Source organism: Phocoena phocoena, chromosome 4 (assembly GCF_963924675.1).
Source record: "Phocoena phocoena chromosome 4, mPhoPho1.1, whole genome shotgun sequence".
NCBI lineage: Eukaryota > Metazoa > Chordata > Mammalia > Artiodactyla > Phocoenidae > Phocoena > Phocoena phocoena.
The window spans coordinates 79,355,589-79,380,878 of record NC_089222.1 but is presented as its reverse complement, the minus strand read 5'-3'; the positions used below and the strand labels follow the sequence as shown (position 1 = coordinate 79,380,878).

General features: G+C 32.2%; 1 protein-coding gene across 2 annotated transcripts in view; it reads left to right on the top strand.

The window, feature by feature from the left end:
• The window catches only part of STXBP5L (syntaxin binding protein 5L), a 398,063-nt gene that overhangs the window by 113,275 nt on the left and 259,498 nt on the right, over positions 1 to 25,290 (top strand). For both annotated transcript variants that reach the window (XM_065875972.1, XM_065875974.1), the window contains exons 5-6: positions 12,776 to 12,910; positions 19,100 to 19,163. In XM_065875972.1, coding sequence (XP_065732044.1) covers positions 12,776 to 12,910; positions 19,100 to 19,163 — 199 coding nt within the window. The remainder of the gene's footprint in view (positions 1 to 12,775; positions 12,911 to 19,099; positions 19,164 to 25,290) is intronic.

Sequence of the window (25,290 nt, the reverse complement as noted above, 5' to 3'; positions counted from 1 at the left end):
GTAGTAATCATATTATACTATATAAATGTATCAAACCAACACCTCAATCTTACACAATGTTATATGTCAATTATGTCTCAATAAAAATTTTAAAATAACATATATTACTTCAAATATGGCTTATAATGGAATATTCCCAAATTTTTCTTCCTGTCCCTTATGACATTGTTGCCACTTAATTCATCTATTTACAATAATTACACAGTGCATTGTTATTATTACTACTTTGAATAGACATTTATCTTTTAGATCAATTAAGAAAAAGAAAATATGTTGTTTTACCTTCATTTATTCCTTCTCGCAAGTTCTTCTTTTTTTTTTTTTTTTTTTTTTTGTGGTACACGGGCCTCTCACTGTTGTGGCCTCTCCTGTTGCGGAGCACAGGCTCCAGACACGCAGGCTCAGCGGCCATGGCTCACGGGCCTAGCCTCTCTGCGGCATGTGGGATCTTCCCAGACAGGGGCACGAACCCGTGTCCCCTGCATTGGCAGGCAGACTCTCAACCACTGCACCACCAGGGAAGCCCAAGTTCTTCTTGTTTTTAATGTAGATTCCATCTCCCTGAAAAATTTTCAACATTTTCTTTTGCCATGCAGCTCTACTAGCAAAAAAAATTCTTAATTTAAAAATTTTTTCTGAGAGTGTTTTTTTAAATTATAGTTGCTTTACAATATTATATTAGTTTCAGGTCTACAGTATAGTCATTCAATATTTTTTATAGATTATACTCCATTAAAAGTCCTTGCAAGATAATGGCTATAATTCCCTGTTCTATACAATATATCCTGTTGCTTATCTATTTTACACATAGTAATTTGTATCTCTTAATCCCATACTCCTAATTTGTCCCTCCCATGTTCCCTATCCCATCTGGTAATCACTAGTTTGTTTTCTATATCTGTGAGTCTGTTTCTGTTTTGCTGTATACATTCACTTGTATTATTTTTTTGATTCCACATACAAGTGATACCATACAGTATTTGTCTTTCTCTATCTGACTTACTTCACTTAGTATGATTATCTCTAGGTCCATCCACATTGCTGCAAATGGCAGAATTACATTCTTTTTATAGCTGAGTAATATTCCATTGTGTGTGTGTGTGTGTGTGTGTTTGTGTTTGTATCACATCTTTATCCATTCATCTGTTGATGCATACTTGGGTTGCTTACATTATCTTGGCTATTGTAAATAGTGCTGCTATGAAGCTTGGGGTGTGTATGTATTTCCAAATTAGAGGTTTGGTTTTTTTGGGGTTTTTTTGGATATATACCCAGGAGTGGAATTGCTGGGTCATATAGTAGTTCTATTCTTAATTTTTTGAGGAATCTCTATACTGTTTTCCATAGTGGCTGCATCACTGTGCTCACTCTGACAGTGTTTTCATTTCCTCACTCTTGGAGCATAATTTCTTTGGATATACAAATCTAGGTTGATGAGGGTATTTTCCTCTCAGCACTTTGATTATTTCACTCCACTCTTATTCTTTCATGCATGGTTTATGATGAGAAGTCCATCATAAGCCTTATCCTTTTTTTCTCTAAAGGTATTGTAGGTAAGGGGGCTTCCCCTCTACCCCTGGATTTATTCAAGATTTTCTCTTTGCTGTTGGTTTTCTGCAGTTTGAGTATGATAAAGCTAGGTGTCGATTTTGTATACTTCCCCCTCCTAGGTGTCTCTGAGCTTCCTAGATCTGTGGTTTGGTGTATGTCATTAATTTTGGGAAGTTTTTAGCCATTATTGCTTCAAATACTCCTATTCAGTTCTCTCTTCTGGCATTCCACTTATAAGTATGTTACACCTTTTGAAACTATCCCACAATCCTTGGATATTCTCCCCTGCCTTTTTTTTTTCTCATTGTATATAAGTTTGGCAAGTTTCTAGTAACCTGTGTTGGTGTTCGTTGATTGTTTACTTGGCTATATTGACTCTTGCTGAACACATCAAATGCATTCTTCATTTTGTTTACAATGGTTTTAATATCTAACATTTCCATTTGAATCATTGTTAATGTTTTCATCTCTTTGCTTACATTACCCATCTTGCATGTTGTTTACTATTTTCATTAGTGCACTTAAAATATTAATCATAGTTATTTTAAATTTCTTATCTAATAAGCATATTATTTTTGTCACATCTGAGTCTGGTTCTAATGTTACTTTGTCTCTTCAGACATTTTCCCTCGCTTTTTAGCATGCCTTATAAATTTTTTGTTGAAAGCTAGACATGTGTATTGGGTAATAGTACTTGAGGTAGATAGGACTTTAATATGAGGTTTTATGTTGATACAATAAGGAGTTAGGCTGTATCGACATTTGCTGTGGCTGTAGGTACCAGAGGCTTCAAATTTTTCTAGTGTCCTTGATTTTGTCTCCCTTGCTTTTTGGATTCCCTAAGAACTTCTTATATAGAAATTTTGGAGTTGTAGTTCGTTCCAAGATTTCACTTCTCTCCTGGGTCCAGTAGAGTAATTGATTTTCCATTTGTTAACACTTTCTCATGTATTTTTTTTTTACCATTCAGTTTTGAGCATTTAAAAATTTATTCTAAAAACTAGTCCTTTGTTGGATATATGGTTTGTAAATGTTTTCTCCCAGTCTATAGCTTGTATTTCCATGCTTGTAAGAGTCTTTCATGTAGAAAATGGGTTATATTTTGATGAAGCACAATTTATTAGTTCTGTGATTATGGATCATACTTCTAAATTAAATCTAAGAACATACTGCTTAGTCCCAGATCCCAAGAATTTTCTCCTTTTTTGGGTAAACTTTTATACTTTACATGTAAATATAAATGTGTGATCTGTTTTGAGTTAGTTTTTGTATAAGGTTTGAAGTTTAGGTAGAGATTCAATTTTGTCTCAGTAGATATCCAGTTCTCTAGTACTATTTGTTGGCCTTCTTTCATTGAATTGACTTACAAATTTGTCAAAAGTCAGTTGGACATATTAAAGGGTTTATTTTTCTGTGTTCTCTATTCTATTGCATTGATCTATATTTCCATCCCTCTGCAAATACCACATAGTCTTTATTATAGACACATATGGTCTTGAAATTGGGTAGGCTGGTTCCTCCCACTTCATTCTTCTTTTTCACAATTGCTTTAGCTATTCTTGTCCCTTTGCCTTTCTATATAAATATTAAAATAAGCATGTCAACAAAATCTGCAAAAATATTTTGCCAGAGTTTTATAAAAATGTGAATTGACATTTTTACAATGTTGAGTATTAAAATTCATGAACACAGGATGTCTGTTTACTTAGATCTTTTATTTCTTTCATCTGGATTTTGTAGTTTTTAGCATTCAAGTTCTATAATTGTTTTTTATATTTATACCTCAGTATATCATATATTGAGTGATTTTAAATGGTGTTGCATTTTCAGCTTCCACATGCTCATTGTTAGTGTGTAGAAATACAACTGAGTTTTGTATGTTTATCTTATATGCTGCAACATTACTGAACTTCTGTGAGTTATTACTTCTGTGAGTTTCTTTGCAGATTCCTTGGGATTTTCTATGTGGACCATCATGTTATCTGCAAACAAGGAAGTTTTATTTCTTCCTTTCTGATCTACATGACTTTATTTCTTTTTCTTGCTTTCTTGAACTGGCTGGAACTTGAAAACTATGTTCATGAAGAGGGTTGAGAGCAGCCATGCTTGCCTTGTTCTTGATCTTAGAGGGAAAGCATTCATTCTTTCACCATTAAGTATAATGTTTCTTGTAGGCTTTTTGTAGCTGATCTTTATGAAGTTGAGAGAATACTCTCTAATACTATTTTTGATAGCTTTTATCATGAGTGCATGTTGAATTTTGTCAAATGCTATTTCTGCATCAATTGATATGATCATGTTTTCTGTTTTAGCCTGTTACTATGGTGAATTACATTGACCGATTTCCAAATATTGAGCTAGCCTTGCATTCCTGGAATAAGCCTCTCTTGGTCTTTTTATATATTGCTGAATTCTATTTGCTAATCTTTTGTTAAGGATTTTTACATCAGTATTCATGAGGAGTATTGGTGCATACCTTTTTCCCCCTCCCAGCTTTATTGAGTTAAAATGACAAGTAAAAGTTATATATTTTTAGGGTATATACTTCGTGGGTTTCTTTATTGTATTGTCTTTATCTGATTTCACTCTCAGGTAATCCTATCTTTATAGAATGAATTGGGAAGTTTTCCCTCTTGTATTTTCTGGAAGAGATTATTAGAATTGGTGATAATTTTTCTTTAAATATTTGATAGAATTCTCTTGTGAAACCATATGGACCTGAAGATTTCTTTTCTGGAAATTTTTAAATTACTAATTAAAATTTCTTACTAGTTATAGAACTATTCAATCTCCTTCAGATTTGGGGAATTGCTCTAATTTGTGCTTTTTTTTGTTTGCTTGTGTTTTTCTGTGGTACGTGGACCTCTCGCTGTTGTGGCCTCTCCCGTTGCGGAGCACAGGCTACTGACGCGCAGGCTCAGCGGCCATGGCTCACGGGCGCAGCCGCTCCGCGGCATGTGGGATCTTCCCGGACCGGGGCACGAACCTGTGTCCCCTGCATCAGCAGGCGGACTCTCAACCACTGCGCCACCAGGGAAGCCCTCTAATTTGTGCTTTTTGAGGAATTAGTTCATTTCATAAGTTGTCAGAAATACTTGTGTAAAATTGTTACTGTCACATTTAAGTTTGCATGATCTGTAGTGATATTCCTTTTTAATTCCTAATATTGCTAAATGGTCTTCCCTGTCTTTTTTTTCTTGTCAGTTTTGCTGGAGATTTTTCAGTTTTATTGAACTTTTCAAGGAAACTGCTTTTTGTTTCATTGATTATTTCCATTGCTTTACTGTTTTCAATTTCATTAATTTCTGCTCTTTATTATTATTATTTTTTGTCTACTTGGTTTAGATTTATTTTGCTCTTATTTCTCTAGGTTCTTGAGAGTGGGAACTTAGACATAGATTCGAAACTTTTCCTTTTTTCTAATGTAAGTATTTAGTGCTATAAATTCCCTTTTGGCATTGCTTTAGGAAAAGTTTCAAATCAATGTCTAAGCTCCCACATATTTTGATTTATTGTATTTCCAGTGTCATTCAGTTCAGTGTATTTTTTGAATTCCCTTGTGATGACTTCTTAGGCCCATGGATTAGAAGTGTGTTGCTTAATTCTAAGCATTTGGAGATTTTTTTCCTATTATCTTTCTTTTATTGATTTCTAGTTTGATTCCATTGTGTTTAGAGAACACATTGTATATGATCTGAATTATTTTAAATTTACTGAGGTTTGTTTTTTAGCCCAGGATATCATCTATCTTAGTATATGTTTTATGGCTGCTAGGAAAGAATGCCTGTTTTGTTGTTGTTTAGCAGATTATTCTATAAATGTTGATTAGTTTCTGTTGGCTGATGGTTGTGTTGAGTTCTTCTGTATCCTTACTGATTTGCTAGAGACAGGTGTTGAAATCTACTAGCATCATGGAGTCTCTCTTTTTTTCTTTTCAGTTTTATCTGTTTTTGCTTCATGTATTTTGCGACCTGTTGTTTGGTGCATGCACATTTGGGATTGCTCTGTCTTCTTGGTGGACTGACCTTTTATCTTTACATAATGTCCTTCTCTGTCTCTGGTTATCTGAACTCTTTTTTTAATCTGATATTAATGTAACCTCTTCTGCTTTCTTTTGATTAATGTTTGCATGATATATCTTGTCATTCTTGTTACTTTCAGCTTTTCCATGTCAATATAATTGAAGTAAGTTTCTTGTAGACAGTGTATAGTTTGGTTATGTTTTTTCAGTTCACTCTGTCAATCTGTATATTTTAATTGGTGTTTACATTTTCTGTAATTATTGATATCTCAGGACTTAAGATCTCATTTTATTTTTTGTTGTCTGCTTGATCTCTCTGTTTTTCACCTACTTGGTATTTTTTTTCTTGCCATCCTGTTTTTAATTGAACATTTTTTTTGAATTTCAGTTTGATTTATCTTTATTTTTTAGTGTCCTTTTGTATCACTTCACTTCTTTAGAGGTTGCTATAAGCATTTCATTATATATAAACAATTTACCACAGTCTTTTGCTATTGCATTTTCCCAGTTTGAATGAAGTATAAAGACCTTTTCTTTTTTATTTCCCTCATTTGTAATACATTTTCCTCTCTCTATATTTAGAACCAAATCAGATTGTGTTATAATTTTTCCTTCAACTGTCAAACATAATTTAGGAAATTATGAGAAGGAAAATATATTGTATTTACCCATAGTTTTACTTTTTGTTGTTTTTTATTCACACTTGATATTCAAATGTTCCTATTTAAAAAAAAATTATTCCTTTTTGTTTAGTAAACTCCCTTTAACCATTCTCTTAGAGTTGATCTTTTAGTGTCAAATTCTTGGCTTTCCTTCATCTAATAAAAGCAGAAATATATTTGGCATGTATAGAATTCTGGGTTGACAGTTTTCTTTAAGCCCTTGAGTAATGTTCTACTTCCTTTTGGCCCCCTGTTTTCTCATGAGAAATCTGCTATCATCGGAATTTTTCCCCTGTAGTTAAAGTGTTGTTGCTCTCTTGTCACGTTCAAGATTTTTTTCTTTTCATTTTTAGTTTTCAGATATTTGGTTATGATCTGCCTTGGTTTTATTTCTTTGGGTTTATCCTTTTCGGTTTTTTCAGCTTCTTGAATCCTTTGTTTTGCCTTTTACCAATTTGGGAAGTTTTTAGACATTATTTTTTTGACTCCTTTTTCAGTCCCATCCTTTTCCTTCTGGGACCCTGATAACATGATTGTTATCACATGTTTTGTTTTTGTCCCACAGGTTTCTGAGTCTCTGATTTTTTTTTTTACACATCTGTTTTCTGTCTGTTTTACAGATTAGATAATTTATATTGCTTTATATTTGAGTTCACTGCCTCTTGTTTCCTCCATTATGCTATTCAGTTTATCCATAGGTTTTAAAATTTTCTTTATTGTACTTTTTAGTAGTAAAATTTGCATTTGATTCTTCTTTTTATCTTCTGTTTCTTTGTTGAGACTTTCTAGTTTTTGGTTTTTTTCATTTTATTCATAATTGCTTGTTCCATTTTATGATAGCTTCTTTGAAATATTTTTCAGTGAATTTTAACATCTGTATCATCTTGATATTGGTATCTATTTTTTAATTCAAATTGTGATTTTTCTATTTCTTGGTATGAGTGATTTTTTAATACAAACTGAACACTTTCAGTATAATGTTATGGCACCCTAGGTCTTATTTAAACCTTCTGTTTTGGGTGGGTTGTTTTGACCTTGCTCTGGCAACAGAAGGACAAATGACCTCTTGTTGCTAACTGGTGAGGATAGAAGTTCAGGTTCCCTATTTGGCCTTCAGCTAACACCTGAGGCTGGGAGAGGCATCTTACTGGGGTGGGGTTATGGCTCCCCATCATACTTCTACTTTTATTACCCTGACCAGAAGACCTGTGATTCATTCCTGCTCCCCACGTGGCCTCCACTAATTCAGTTCTCCCGTTCAGAAATTGAAATATTCTATGAATTTAAATAATGATAGAAAATGTTATTTCTTTCACTGTAGGAGAATGAAAATAAGCTTCTAAGAATTGCATTTGCCAAAAATCATTGTTATTCCCTATGCAAATGCAGATTTGACTTATTTTTAAAATTTGACTTACATTTGTTAGTTTTTCAACTAATTGTGGGCAATAAAATTCAGTGAATTTTTTACTTTCTGGTTAATTAGAGCCCATTAAGACAATGAATGAAATTTAACTAAAATGTCACTACCTATTTAATTTTATCTCTTGTATTATAATTCAGCTAGGTATAGGTTGTCTAAAATTATCAGATTCTTTTTCATAAAGAAAATTTAATTCCTTACTTTTGCTTTTTATATGATTTGAGTTTTTCCACTAAAACTCCTAAATATCAGCCTTTGACTTAAGATGTTGAGGGAATCTTAGGGTAGCTATCTGTCCCTTTCCCTAGCTGTTGTTGTGCTTCACCTTATCATCATTATTATAACCATCATTAGCTGTTTGGGGGGTACTACATAGCTTTATCCCTACTACTAAGTAATTTAGGTTCTTATCCTAAAACTTGAGGAGTAAGTAAGCAGCAGTCACTCAGCCACAGAACTACATTTCTTAAAATGTAATTATCTGTATCAGAATCACCTAGAGAAGTGCTTCCTAAACTTTCATGTGTGTGTGACTCACCTGGGGGTTCTTCATAAAATTCAATTTCTAATTCTGGGATTGGGCCTGAGATTCTGAATTTCTACTAAGCTTCCAGGTAACATCCATGCTGCTGGTCTATGGACTTCATTTTGAAGAGCAAAATATTTGTTAAAATATCAGTCATATGTTCCATCCTAAGTCCAAGGAGTCACAGTTTGCGTGCCTAGAATCTGGGATATGCATTTTAATGAGATATTTATCTATACTAAAAATTTAAAGTTGTCGTTATAATTTAGTAGTTCTTAACTGTGGTTGTGTATCAAAACCTTCCAGAAAAAGTTTTAAAACAGTATTCCTAGATATTACTCCAGAACTATTGAATCGTCATCTCTGGTTTGTATTTTTAATATGCAGAATCATATACCTGATTCTGAGTATAACCAGGTTATAAAGAATGATTATAAATATTATAGAAGGGACTGGAGCCAGAGTCATCATGCCCAGTACTAGAAGTTTCACCTGGAATCCAGACAAAAAATAAGATTAAAATTGAACTATGTTAGAACTTAGTGGGGGGGAAGATTTCAAAACTGAAATCTTCCACTGAATTTTATACAGCATAATTTTTGTAATTTTAAGCCATTTTCCTTTTTACAGTATATTTTTGGCTTGTGTATTGACAGTGTTTCTCAAAATAGGATTTATGGGCGTAGTCTTGGGGTTGTGAATTATCCACAGTAATTTATAATCAGACTAATGGAAATATTCTGAATGATTTGAATAAACCCTCTTATGCAAAAATACTGCCATACAATTTCAATATGTTAAGTTATATTTGCATTTATGGTTGTGTTGTTACCAAGTAGTATTATTTTAATTGTTATGGGTTAATAAAAAACCGAAGTGGACTATGCACATGTATTATGTATTCATACCAAATGATTATAAAATTATGTGATGGTATACTATGGAACAGAATTCAGAGGTATTCAAGTAGAGGCAAGTGGTGAAAGAGAGACACAGAGTAAGTATAGACATAAAAGAACCTGTGGAGTCAGAATCATATCCATATTGTGAGATTGTTTTATTTTTGTAAAACAAAATTCATATGTCATGTAAATTAATTGTCATTTGAATTCTAGTTTTAGTTTTATTTGTATTTAATTTGTTTTTTGTTTTATGTATATATGAGTCATAAGTATGAGGAATTTCTTAATTTTATATATAAGTTAAAGAAGTTATAAAAGTAAGTCAAAGTGAGGATCAGCAAAAAATTTTTTAAAGATCTGTATATTATTCAAGCTTGAGAAACATGTATTTTGTTTATTTAATATGCTTATGTAAAAAATATATCAAATTACAGAGTCCTTTGGCCCAATTCAAATACTGTACAGTTTTCTACCTTAGCTTTCCTTGATTTCCCTTACTTGAATTAATCCCTCCCTCCTTTGAACTCTTTATAGCAATTAACACATTTTACTTTTATTTTTCTTACTTGTCAACTTGTCTATCTCTCCCTTTAGATGCTATATTTTTTTAAGGAAAAAGATTAGGTATGTTGTAATCAAGGACAGTACTCTTTATAAAGAATTATTCAGTGAAGCTTGAATAAATGGATGAATGGAAGGAAGACTGACAATGTGTTAGATGATTTACTACGAAAGAATGAGTGAATATGGATATAGGAACAATATTATTTTTCCAAAGCCCACATATAATAGAAAATCCTTCATCTTGCAGGTGGTGGTGGTAGAAATACATTATAAATGAAAGTGTAGCTATTAAATACAGTAAATTAAGTTCTATAAGGATATTGATTAGTCACTTATGGTTATCAAACACACAGCACAAGTTTAATCATGCCCTCTCCTTCACCTATGTCAATCATCTTAAGTAAATCACATTACTTTTTTTTTTAATTTTAAGAGTTAATTTGAGCAAAAATCAATTTGAATTGGGCAGTGCCAACAGAGGTGGTTAAGAGTGCTCCACATATAGCTAGGGGCAAGACTTTTATAGATAAGACATGAAAGCAAAGCAAAGGATTATGGGATTGGCTATAGCTTAAGTAGTTGCTTTATTTAGGAAAGCATAGCTGGCTTTTTGCGAGTGGTTGTCCTTAGGTTTCAGTTTCTTTTTTTCCCTTGCAGTTTTATTGCGATAAAATGGACATACGGCACTGTATAACTTTAAGGTATACAGCATAATGACTTGACTTACATACATCATGAAGTGATTATGACAATAAGAAGAGTGAACATCCATAATTTCGTATAGATACTAAATAAAAGAAAAAGTATAATTGACCTACAACCCAATGTTAGTTCCAGGTGCACAACATAGTGATTTGATATTTCTATATATAATGAGCACCACAATAAGTTTAGGTATCATCTGTCACCATACAGAGATATTACATTGTTGACTGTATTTACCATGCTATATATTGCATCCCTATGACTCATTTGTTTTGTAACTAGAAGTTTGTACCTCTTAATTTTCTTCACCTATTTCACTCATCCTCCCATCTTCCTCCCCTCTGGCAACCACCTGTTTGTTCTCTGTATCTATAACTCTGTTTCTGTTTTGTTATGTTCATTTGTTTTGTTTTTTAGATGCCACATATAAGTGAAATCATATAATAGTTGTATTTCTGTCTGACTTATTTCACTTAGCAAAAGTCCATCCATGTTGTCACAAATGGCAAGATTTCATCCATTTTGTAGCTGAGTAATATTCCATTGTACATGTATATACCACATGTTCTTTATCCATTCATCTACTGATGGGCACTTACATTGCTCCTGTATCTTGGCTATTGTCAGTAATGCTGCAGTGAACATAGGGGTGCATATATCTTTTCAAATTAGTGTTTTTATTGTTTTATTGTTCTACTTTTCAAACTGGGTTCAGATTAATTCTGGGAATCTCTTACTTGTTTAACCATGATCTATCAGTTGGACTTTGGACATAAGATGAAACCCTTTTGTCATAAAGGGTCTAGTTTCTTATCAATAAGAATGAGGAATACAGTAGTGTTGGTCCAAGGAACATTTATATTTCTGTTTGGATCTTCATATATTCCACTGTTCTTGTACTTACTGTAAAGTCTGTCTATATTGGAATTTTGTTGCTTGCTTCAGGTCTCATTACTGAAACCTGGCAGTTCTCAGACTTTTCTTCTTAACCTTATAAATGACCATGTAATATTTAAGTTTGCTCTTTTTCTACCTGAACTCCTGTATTTGTGTCTACTTTAGTGGGATTGGTGTTTTTTCTACTCTCCCAGTATTCAGAAAGGGTGATCATAGATCCTTTTTAAAATGAGCTTCCTCTTTCTACATGGATTGAATTGAAAATTGATTGTTCATTGCCTAGAAACATGACTATCAAGTTATTTTCTGTGGAACATTATTGAGTATCTCTTGGCAACAGCAATTCTAGACTTTAGGTTTTAATCAAAATTGTCCAATGTCATATATGTTATACTTTAATTAGATTGTCAATTGACTCTGTAAATGTGTATGTAATAACAAGGCTTCTAGTTTTTTGGATTGTAGTGTGCAAGGTGCCTTCAACAGAATACTTTTGAATAGATAAAGTTTGGTGTAGAGAAAGTCAATGAACCAGATTGAAAATATAAATTTGACATACTGCATGTTCACTCTTATATAAATAAAGAGGTACAAGATGGAATCCTTTTTGGAATTTACCATTCATTTTCCTTTTTTTTTTCCATAGTTGTGTGTCTGCTTGGTGTCAGAATTCTGTTTTGCTCTGCTAACAATTTACCAGCTCCTTTTCTAAATAAATTCTAGGAAATATTATGATTTAATAACAAGTTCGGATAAGGAATAACTGTGAACTTATCCCCCCATGTCTTTTTAAGAGTGGTTAAGGAGCCTAAGTAGGCCCAACTAGAAAAAGTGATGAGGCTGTGGATAGAAGACTCTGATGAATCCCCAAATTTCATATATAGGAGTCATGGTTGCTTTGGCTATGGAACAGTTTCCCAGAATTGGTCAGAAAGCCCATTGTGAAGATGAAGGCAGAACAAAAGAATAAGGGAATAGTATAATGGATCTTTGACCTTATAAGTTTTCGTTATACTACTTAGATGCCAAACATCAGAATAAAAAGTACATAATTCATCACCTCATGTGGATAAAGCTACAGACTCTCTGACCTCTGAAATTTATGTTTCAAATATACCTAATTTTTATTTCAAGTGAAAAAAAGCAAACAGTGTAGTGTTGTAGAAATATGGCAGTTTTTCAACCAAACAGGAATGGATTTGAATCCCAGTTTTGCCACTTATTAGCTGTCAGTCCTAGGCAAGTAAAAGCAAATATTCTTGTGAAACAGAAGTGCTATTTTCAGTTAGAAATAATATAAATCAATGCCCATGTTAGATACTTAATAGTGGTTGTTTTATCATTATTATTTTTAATGACATTACTATTGTTATTTATCCTATAAACTCTAATAACTAAGGGCTACTGAGTATATGGTAAATTTTATTGTTTATATAGGTATCGCTATGTTATAAGCATAAGGAAAATATAATGCTGACCAGATATAAAATTTAGATATTTTAATTGTAATTTTCTTTCTTTCAGAATTACTTACTGTCATCTACCTTTCCAGAGTAAATGGCTCTATGTTGGAACAGAAAGAGGAAATACACATATTGTAAATATTGAATCTTTCATTCTTTCTGGATATGTTATCATGTGGAACAAAGCAATTGAACTGTAAGTTTGAACTTGAATACCACTTTATTTGGATTAAATATATCTTATGGTTATGCAGTATATATATCAAATCGCAGAGTTATTTGAAACATCAATGGCTAATTTATGATGAATTTGAGTGAAAAGTTCATCTAAAATAATTTAAAACTCTAAAGGCTTTTAAAAATATTGTAGTATTAACATATGCTAATTTTAGACTTTCCAAATACTGTAAATAATTAAGGGTTATTATGTATACAAAATTTGATGATAAAATATTAAAGCTTATTCTAAAACTTATACATGAAAATCATCTCATTTCTTTATAGTCAACCTTAGTATAGCCACTTCCAATGGGAGTGGCAAGTGGATTATGACCACATTTAGCTTTATGTAAAAATAATCATGATCAGTTCACATATTTTTAAATGCTGGTAGCTTATTCTTCACTTGCCTCATTAACATATTGTTCTGAGTTCCAAGAAGAATCAGTTCATCAGTATCTTTCATGTTGTGATGTATACAGCTCTTTGGGTATGTGGCTGATGGCAATTACCACTTTTATTCGGCACTGATATTTACGTTTCTACACATGTGAAATGTGAAATCCCTCAAATGTGAAACTTCATGGAATTCCAAGCCATCTTTTGTAGCATATACAGAGACAATTTTCCTGGTCAATGTGTTAATTGGAAAAACAATTTTTCTTTAATAAATGTTTGTGCTCTGTACATATTAGGTCCTTAATAAGGTACGTTTGACTTGAGGTTGGCTCATTCTCTCTCTTACGTATATATACATTCCAAATTGCATAATTATTTTTCTCTAAAACTTTGATTAAAACAGCCTATTTTCATGAAACTTGACTGTGATCTTTAAAATAAATTTACTATTCCCAATGTTTCAATGTACATGTATATTACTTGATAGGGAAGGTTGTTACTAGTTATATTCTTATTAAAATATTCCTCTCATATTATGTCCTAATGAGTTTTTTTAATTAATGATAATTCTTCCTCATTAGATTAAGAACTGCTCCAGGGCAGAATCCTTTGTTCATTGCTCTTTTTTTCTTCATATTTGGCTTATTTTGGTGCTTTCCACAGAGTGGCTACTAAATAACTAATGACAGTGAAAATTAGTATGATAAATAGATACAAATGCTGTTGACTTACAGCTTTCATTTATAATTATAATTGGTATGAGCTATTTTGCTCATATATATTTTAATATTCTATGTGTATATTTTTAAAAACACTTGTCCGGTAGACAATTATGTGTCTCCCAAAAAGTTATCTATTTTTTCAGCTATTTGGGAAAGACTTTACCCCCTATAATCTTAAATCTATAAAAGCACTAAATAGGGCTGAACTTAATATTTGTTTTCATAATATTGTTTTGGGATATTGATAAAGTAAACTTGAGAGATCAAATATAGAGATTTTATATAAATTTAATATTAGTACAGATAGTAATAGGTATATTGTTTGTGGTCAGTTCAATGCTGATAAAGTAATTAAGAAGAGTTTTTTTATCTAAACAGATCAAATATTTCACCACACTTGCAATGTTGTTTCTATGTTCATTTACTTAACAAATCCTTTTCATAGTTCAGATTAATACTACCTGAACTATGACTTACACCCTATATGTATTTACATAGTCCATACTTTATGATTTCAGAACTAGTGAAGATTTTAAAATGTATATTATAAAGAAGGGTAAAATTAGGAGAAATTAAAGAAATAAAATAAGGCATTTTATTTTGTCATAATATTTTCTTATGCATGTGATTCTGAATAGAATCTCACATTTATATAAATCCGGTGTTTTATAGAGTTGTACGTGCCTCTGAAAATGACTTTGAAATATCCTCAAGAAATCATTAGTAGCCACCTTATCTCCTGACTGTTTCTTGCTTTATTTACACCAGATTTCCAAAAGTCTTTTCCATGAAATTATAGTCCCACTGTGGCAGATATAATTTTAAATGCTAACTTCCAGTCTCCCTGAGCAGTCAGTCTTTTAATTGCTCTCTACCTCTTGAGATACATTAGAAAATGCATGCCACTTATATGTGTTAAGGGTATGGGATAATAATAAAATATGTATTTAATTAAGAAGAATCATTTTATAATTAGAAATTTAAACAAATTTTAACAGTACATGTTTTAAGTGTGAGAAATGCAGAATTATCTTTGAGCTATATGAGATTATTTCTATTTTAAGTTCTTACTTGAAATACTTTTCATTCAATGTTTGTTATTTTTTTAGCTTGTTTGTGTTTTTAGTGAAGTCTCCTAATTGTAATTGTAGGCAGTTCCCATAATTATAAATAGTTTGTGTTCTCATAATGTGTATATTGGTTATTTGGAAACTGGAAGCCATTTTTGTGATGTTTGTAGAAACGGTAATGTTTGTAGAATACCTTATAAAATAGTAGTATAGAACAAAACTGACATTAAAAAATTTTATATGGGAAAATATGTTCCAGGTTATAGCACAGAAATAGCTGTTTCTGAAGGACAGCCCTAGCTTTAAAAGAAAAAAAATAACCAGTTTTTTCTACATGTGATTAAAAATTTGAGCATGAAATTTAGAACTAAATCATAGATGTAAGGCATACAGTCTTCAAATATATTTATTGAGCACTATGATATGCTAGCTCCTGGAAACAAGTATAAACTGAGAAGACATAGTTTCTCTCCTCTCGGGATTCCAGTGTAATAAAGGTGAGATTAAGTAAAAAGGCAATTACAATATATTCGAAATATAAAGTGAAAATTCTATAAGAAAGATACCTAATATAGACATGAAGTCTCAGAGAAGTATCTGTGAAAGAAGTTACATCCATGAGATCTGAAGGATGAATTTCAGTTAGGTGAGTGGAGAATTGGAGGAGAGGGCTTCCAGGAAGAGGGAACAGAAGTTTTAAAGGATAGAATGTGAGAGTTTTTGTTCCATGCACAGAAATTTTAAGTAGTTTAGTTGGTTGGAAAGGCTGGGGGAAAGGATGGCAAGAGATAAGGTTGAGAAGATAATAAAAATATATAGTATGAAAGGCTTGTAAGCCAGTTTGAGCATTTAGACTTTATCTAAGGTCAGGAGCTAGATTTTGAAGAGTTTTAAGCAAAGAATTGACTTGACCAAATTTGCATTTAGGAAGTCCACTCTGTATGCAGGTATGGAGAAATCATTGAAAAGAGAAAAGACTGTATTCTTGGTAAAAATTAGGGTGGATTTAGGAGTGAAGATAAGCTGACATATTAAATAAATAGTTAGAAGATAGAAGAGGCAAATACTTGGGTATTGTGGGAAGATGTAAGAATAATATATTAAGAATTAAGAGTGACCCAAAGCGTTTGACCTGAGTAACTGTGTTGATAAGGGTGCCATTTAGTGAAAGAATGCAGGAGGCGGAGTAGGTTGGGAGTAAAATAATGAGTTCAATTTTAGGTAGGTTGAGTTGTATGTGTTTTTAAGTTATTCAAATGGAATTGGTATGGGAGAATGGTAGGATGTAGGATATATGGATCTGAACCTAATGAGATCAGAATTTACATGGTCATTGAAATTATAAGAATATTTGAGATTGTGCATGAAAAGTATATATAAATGAGGTAGCAAACTTGTAGACAGTGAACCAATTCTGACTCACAGATATGTTTTGTTTGCCCATCAGAGTATTTAAATATATTCTGAATTATTAGTTTCCAATATTTAAGAACTGGTAGAGTAGAGATAAAAATTTGGATTTCCAGCTTTTCATGAAAAAATTCCTGATGAAACAATCCCAGTCCAGTATTCTTGCATGGAAGTCAGTAATCAACAGGAACTAACAACTTTCCTTTTGTAGGTGGGTAATGTGCTATCCAGTTTGGCACAGTTCTTATTCAGCCTGTTGAACTCATTTGCAGTACCTGCCTGGCTCCTGTGGGCTCTTGAATTCATGACCATATATAATATGGGAACACATTGCAGTTTAGGACAAAATACAAAGGAATACCAGTATTTAAGATAAGGGAAGAGAAAGTCCGCAAAGAAAACTATCGAGAAGCCATTCTGGTGAATGGGAGGGAGAGAAATAAATAGGGATATTAGAAAAATTGTTTAGATGATTATCCCATGAAGTTAATTTCATTGATAATTCTATCTAAAGTAATTTTTATGGGATTTATAGAATCCAGAGTACACAGTTGCTTTTTAAAGTCAATTTCTAATGGCCGTAAATTTTGCAAGTAATGCTTGGTAGTTTTTGGAAATTTAATATTAGGGAAAATGTCAGAAAAAATATCAAACTGTTAACAGTCATATCTAGGCAGTGAAATAATATGAGAGATTTTTCCTCTTAACTTTTGTTATCTTCTGAGTTTCAGGGTTTTTTTTTTTTTTTTTTACAATTAAAAAGAAGTCTCTTCTATAGTCTGAAAAAGTTATTACAAATAACTGAAGATTAATTGTAAATTTTTTTCCTGAACTTGAGTGTTTTATAGAGTCATAAGCTAAATGGAAGAGTCTTTCATATGGTCTAACTAGTGTTTCTCAACGTGTATTTCAGTGATTCCCTCAATAGGGGATCAATGAAAAAGGATTCTATGGACCAAAATTTTGGAAAATATTGAAGATTTGCAATGGTGATTTGCATATTATGGCTCTAAGAAGTTCTGTAAAAGAACTTTAATATTATTAAATAAAAATATTTAATTTTAACTCAAGGTTTCCCAAACTTTTTTTTTTTGATATGGGACAGTCTTTATGTGAAACACCTTATATATATTCACTAGTTTATCATGGTGTACACTTTGGGTATTTGTTGTTCCAGTCAAACCCAAAAGACAGATAGGGTTTTTGGTTTGTTGGATACTATTAGTTACCAAAAGATAATTGAAAAACACTGTCTTTTATCAGAGGCATTTATACTGTAATAAAGCACTGCATTTATATGTGAATAATGTATTACATATAAACATAAAAGAACTGCAAAAAACCCTGTAAACGTTTTATGAAGGCTTTTCTTCCTGCACATATCCTAGAATGCAAATAGTAACTCTAATTATTCCAATGATTTACAACAATCATAATACATACTATTTATTGACTACTATGTTTTGGCATTATGTTAGATGCTATATGTATATTTTAACCCTCACAGTTATTCAGTAGGTACACTGCTATCATCTCCATTTTTAAGTGAGAAAATTTAGGATAAAGCCACTAACAAAATATCTAAAAAAGATGTATTTTTCTGAGTTACTCTGGTGAGTCAGTATCTAGGGAACCTGGAGTTACTTAATTTGTCACTTTTGTCTGAGTCCAAAGAATTTCTAAAATTTAAATCTTCATTATTTTTTTGTGCAGAATATTTGATGATTTTCATGTGTGCTTAAGAAATAAATTATAACTATGTCAATATACTTATACTAGGGTTAATCTGGCACAATTAGGTCGTTGAAGAAAGGATTTGGAAAAAAGAGCAATAATAAATCTATGTCATATCTGTTCATGTTATATTTAACCATGACATATTCATACTCAATGGTGACATCAGTTAAAGTAGGAAATATAAAAGAAACATGCCAGATATTAGAATAGAATAAATTTAAAGTCAGATTAACAGAGCAAAGATCCCTTTAACAATACGCTCTTACACTATTATTGATTACCCTAGTTAACCAGATAAATGAGACAGAACCAGTGAACTAGGTTTCCCTAGTTGCTCAGTTTTCTGTAAGATGGCTATCACTAGAAAGGGTCTATTTGTAAATAAAAGGAGCCACTGTACTTTCCTTTAGGAGCAAAATCAGAGATTTCATGTCAAAGGAAATTTTAAATTTGGTATGTAATTTGCAGTTTGGTTGAAACAGGTTTGCAGCATTAGCCTTGTGGCTGTATAAGTAAAACTTCATTGTCAAATTTTCAGAGAACCAGATCTGGCAACAAACATATAAGCATATAAGATAATAAAGAATCCCATTGTTATGTGGATCTATGTCCTTAAACCTGATTTTTAAAAATAGACCTACTTTAATAGAGTTAGTAGGAGAAAAAAAAGTAGTCTTAAAGAAAAACAACCAAAGACTCAAATCAGTCTAAGCTAAACTCCAGAATATTGGGAGTGTATTCCAGTATAATCTTAATTTCTTTGTTTCAGTCTCTAACGGTAAGGTGTTTTAATGTTTTTTTAATTACTCTTTTGAATTGATTTAACAGATCCACAAAGACTCATCCAGGTCCAGTTGTACATTTAAGTGATAGCCCAAGAGATGAAGGGAAAGTGAGTATTACAATACCACTATTCTTGAATTTATTTTCCTTATTATTGAATAAAGGTGTTTCTTACTATTATTTTATACCTAACATCTAGCACAGTGCATTCAGTGTAATCTAAAATTAAAATATGTTGAATGAATGAATGAGCAAATAAATGAATGAACATATTATTTACACTAATAATGGTCCCAAATTGAGTCTTTAGTTTCACCTAAAGTTGATATTTAATTCTAGAATTTTGAGGAAGGCATGTAACACATAGAACAACTTTAATTTTCAAATATTCAATGCCTAAAGTTAAAAATATTGTCAATATCATTAATCATTGGCCCCTGATAGTCAGTAATGGTAATGATAAACAACCAATATTAAATAATCATAAATTAGCTAATCTTAATTTTATAAATAGGTAATAATATAGAAAATGTTCTAAGATTACAGAAATAATCCTTATTAATTTTGATTATTCATAATTTTCCTTTAATTATTAGAAACAAAGTTGATAATGTGAAAATCTCTAGAGTGTCACTTTCATTATAAATATTATCTCTTCAAGTATATAATTTTTGCTAAGTACTATATAAAACACCTAAATAAATTATTTAGTATGGGTTTGGTTCTTTATTTTTAAATGATAGAAACTGAATTAGCCTAATAAATACTGAACCTGAAAGACAAGTCCCCTGATGGTGAGAGAAAGAACATTGAATTTCTTCAAACTGATTTATAAATACAGTGTAATTCCAATCAGATGTCATTAGAATTTACTTTTTTAATTGAAGTATAGTTGATTTACATTATTATATTACTTTCAGGTGTACAACATAGTGATTAAGTATGTTTACAGATTATACTCCATTCAAAGTTATTGAAAGATAATGGCTCTAATTCCCTGTGCTGTACAATATATCCCTGTTGCTTATCTATTTTATACATAGCAGTTTGTATCTCTTAATCCCATACCCCTAACTTGCCCCTCTGCCCTTCCTGCTCCCATCTGGTAATCACTAGTTTATTCTCTATATCTGTGCATCTGTTTCTGTTTTGCTATACACACTCATTTGTATTATTTTTTAGATTCCAAATATAAGTGATATATATTTTTGTGTTTGAATAATTTCACTAAGCATAATATTCTCTAGGTCCATCCATGTTGCTGAAAATGGCAGGATTTCATTCCTTTCTATGGCTGAATAATATTTCATTGTGCATATATGTATATATACCACATCATTTTTATCTGTTCATCTGTTCATGGGCACTTGGGTTGCTTCCATATCTTAGCTATTTTAAATAACGCTGCTATGAAGATTAGGGTACATGTATTTTTTTGAGTTCGTGTTTTCATTTTCTTAAGAGATATACCCAGGAGTGGAATTGCTGGATCATATGGTTGTTCTATTTTTAGTTTTTTGAGAAACCTCCTTACTGTTTTCCATAGTGGCTACACCAATTTACATTCCCACCAACAATGTACAAGAGTTCCATTTTTTCCATATCCTCTCCAACATTTGTTATTTATGGACTTTTTTTTTAATAGCTTTAAAAAAAATAATTATTTATTTATTTTTGGCTGCTTTGGGTCTTCATTGCTGCACGCGGGCTTTCTCTAGTCGCAGTGAACAGGGGCTACTCTTGATTGCGGTGCATGGGCTTCTCATTGTGGTGACTTCTCTTGTTGCAGGGCACAGGCTCTAGGCGATGGACTTCAGTAGTTGTGGCTCATGGGCTCAGTAGTTATGGCTCACGGGCTCTAGAGCCCAGGCTCAGTAGTTGTGGCACACGGGCTTAGTTGCTCTGCTGCATGTAGGATCTTCCTGGACCAGGGTTCGAACCCGCATCCCCTGCATTGGCAGGCAGATTCTTAACCACTGTGCCACCAGAGAAGCCCTATTTATGGACTTTTTTTTTTTTTTTTTTGTGGTACACGGGCCTCTCACTGTTGTGGCCTCTCCTGTTGCGGAGCACAGGCTCCAGACACGCAGGCCCAGTGGCTATGGCTCACGGGCCTAGCCGCTCCACGGCATGTGGGATCTTCCTGGACCTGGGCATTAACCTGTGTCCCCTGCATCGGCAGGCGGACTCTCAACCACTGTGCCACCAGGGAAGCCCTTTTTATGGACTTTTTGATGACAGCCATTCTCACAGGTATGAGGTGATATCTCATTGTGGTTTTGATTTGCATTTCTCTGATAATTAGTAATGTCGATCATAATTAGCAATGTCATGTGCCTGTTGGCCATCTGTAAATCTTCTTTGGAAAAATGTCTATTCAGGTCTTCTACCCATTTTTTAATCACATTGTTTGTTTTTAAATATTGAGTTGTATGAGCTGTTTATATATTTTGAATATCAGTCTCTTGTCTGCCATATCATTTACAAATATTTTTTCCCATACTATAGGTTGTCTTTTCATTTTGTCAGTGGTTTCCTTAGCTGTTCAAAAACTTTTAAATTTAATTAGGCCCCATTTGTTTATTTTTGCTTTGTTTCTTTTGCCTTAGGAGGCAGATCCAAAAAATATTGCTACAATTTATGTCAAGAGTGTTCTGCCTATGTTTTCTTCCAGGAGTTTTATGGTTTCAGGACTTATATTTAGGTCTTTAATCCATTTTGAGTTTATTTTTGTATATGCTGTGAGGAAATGTTCTGATCTCACTGTTCTACATGTAGCTCTCCAGTTTTCCCAGAACCACTTGTTGAAGAGACTGTCTTTTCTCCATTTTATATTTTTACCTTCTTTGCCATAGATTAATTGACCATAGGTACAAGGGTTTACTTCCGGAATCTCTGTTCTTTTTCATTGATGTATGTGTCTTGTTTTGTGACAGTACCATACTTTTTCATTACTGTAACATTGTAGTACAGTCTGAAGTCTTGGAGCATGATAACCTCCAGTTTTGTTCTTTTTTCTCAAGATTGCTTTAGCAATTTAGCATCTTTTGTGATTCTATATGAATTTTAGGATATTCTAGTTCTGTGAAAAATGTCTTGGGTATTTTGATAGGGATTGCATTAAATCTGTATATTGCTTTGGGTGTATAGACATTTTAACATAATTAATTTTTCCAATTCAAGAGCACAGGATATGTTTCTTCGTATCGTTCTCAGTTTCCTTTATCAATGTTTTAAATTTTTCAGAGTGTAGATATTTTATCTCCTTGATTGTTTATTTCTAGGTATTCTTTTTGATGAGATTTTAAATCGGATTGTGTTTTTACTTTCTCTTTCTGATAGTTCATTGTTAGTGTATAGAAAAGCAATAGATTTCTTTATATTAATCTTGTATCCTGCAATTTTGTTAAATTTGTTTATTTTGACAGTTTTGGGGTGGAGACTCTAGGATTTTCTATATAAAGTATCATGTCATCTGCAAATAGTGACAGTTACTATTTCTTCCATTCCAGTTTGAATTCCTTTTAATTCTTTTTCTTGTCTGATTCCTGTGGCTAGGACTTCTAATACTGTGTTAAATAGAAATGGCAAGAGTGGGTATCCTTGTCTTATTCCTGAATTTATAGGAAAGGCTTTCAGCTTCTCACTGTTGAGTATGATGTTAGCTGTGGGTTTGTTATAAAGAGCCTTTATTATGTTGAGGATAGATCAAAAGCTAAGCCAGAAAACAAGTCTCAGCAAATTTAAGAGGATGGAAGTTATACCGAACAGTTTTTCAAACCCCAGCAGTATGAAAGTAGAAATCAGTTACAAGGAGAAAAATGGGAAAAGAACAAACATGGAGACTTAACAACATGCTACCAAAATACCAATGGGTCAATGAGTAAATCAGAAAATACCTTGAGACAAATGAAAATGGAAACACCACACTCCAAAATCAGTGGAATACAACAAAAGCAGTTCTAAGAGGGAAGTTTTTAGTGATACAGGCTTTCATAAAGAAACAAGAAAAATCTCAAACAATCTAACCTATCACCTAAAGGAATTATAAAAAGAGAAAGAAACAAAGTCCAAAGTTAGTAGAAGGAAAGAAATAATAAAGATCAGAGAGGAAATACATAAAATAGGGATTAAAAAACAATAGAAAAGATCAGTGAAACCAAGAGCTGTTTTTTTGTAAAGATAAACAAAATTGATAATCCTTTAGCCAGGCTCACCAAGAAGAAAAGAGAGATGACCCAAATAAACAAAATAAGAAATTAGAGAGGAGAAATAACAACCAGTACTGCAGAGACACAAAAAAATCATGAGAGAATACTACATACAGAATAATAAGATAATACAACAGTTATATGCCAACAAATTGGACAACCTAGATGAAATGGACAAATTTCTAGAAACATACAACCTACCAGGACTGGATCAAGAAGAAACATAATTTGAACGGACCAATCACTAGGAGTGAAGTTGCATTTGTAATTAAAAAAAAAGAAACCTCGCAGCAAAAATGTCTAGGATTGGACAGCTTCATAGGAAAATTCTGACAAACATATAAAGAACTTATACCTATCATTCCCAAACTATTGCAAAAAAATCGAAGAGGACAGAACACTCCAAAAATCATTCTACTAGTCTAGCACTACCCTGATACCAAAAACCATAAAAAGACATTACAAAAAAAAGAAAATTACAGGCCAATATCTCTGATGGATATACATGTAAAAATCCTCAACAAAATATTAGGAAACGGAATCCAACAGTGTGCAAAAAAGATGCACTATGATCAAATGGGATTTATTCCAGGAATGCAAGGATGGTTCAACATTTGCAAATCAATTGATGTGATACACAACATTAACAAAAGGAAAAATAAAAATCACATGATCATCTCAATAGATGCAGAAAAAAGCATTTGGCAAAATTCAACATCCTTTCATGAAAAAAACTCTCATCAAAGTGGGTATAGAGAATTTACTTACATTTTTAAAGAATTTACAAGCTGATTTTAAAATTCATAAGAAAAATGAAATGTTTAAGAATAGGCAAAACATTTTTTCAGAATGAATAACATTGTGATATTGGTACAGGGGAATATAAGAAGACCAATAGATCTAAACAGATATTCCAGAAATGGTTCAGGTGTTTGGGAGAATTTTGTATATTTTGAGAAGATGTTTCAGGGTATGATAAACTATTGAATAAATGGCTTTGGCCAATTAGTACCCATTTTGGAAAAAATATAAGACCTCTACCTTATGCCATTCACAGAAGTAAATTCCAGATAGAGAAAATACACAGATATTCAAATAGCAACTCAGAGAGTTTTAGAAGAAACCATAAGAAACAGGTTGTTACTGTGGAGTAGGGACCTCCTTAGGAAAGCTTTAAGGAATATGCCATAAGATAAGAGACAGGCAACAAAATGGGAGACAGTGTTTTCTAGATATATAGCAGGCAAATAATGAATATGCAAAATATATAAAGATCTTTTGCTAAATCCTCATCTTTCATAATAGGAAATCATAATAGGAAATCAATAATCAATGTCTAATTAATAAATCAAGAAATGGCATTATAAATATAATTAGAAATATGAAACTAAGTCTACTAGAAAAGATGATTTTAAGAGTTGAAGGTGTGGTTGCCTCTTACCTCTGAAGATAAGGGTTTGGCAGTGAGGAGGAACCAGCCTCATTACTAATCACTAGGGAAATGAAGTATGCCCCTTGTCCCCCATTAGACTGGCAAAATATTAAAAATTGAAAATATTAATGATATCAGGTAATGGAAAAGGCATTGAAAAATGGGCATCTAGATGCAGCAATCATGGGTATACATACCAGTATGGGCAATTCGTTATCAACATTTAAAACATGTTGATAGATAGAAAATCCATTTCAGATATCTATCCTATTTATATGACCAAAGGTCGAAATACTGAAAACAGCCTAAAGATCTATTAATAGAAAATTGAATAAATGAATGGTGATGTATACATACTGTGGAAGGCAGTGATGATAAGGAAAGTTCTTCAAGCCACATTTTGAAAAGAAAAGATGCAGAACACTAAGTGTAGTATAAAACCACTTGAATAATGAATTTGTGTTTTTACTTATATATTCAAATACTCAAGGAAAAAAGCCTAAAAGGAAATGTATGAATCTGGGGAGGATACTAGTGATTAGAATTGTGGAAAATGGTCAAAGTTATTCTTATTTTACTTGTGTTGTTCAAAT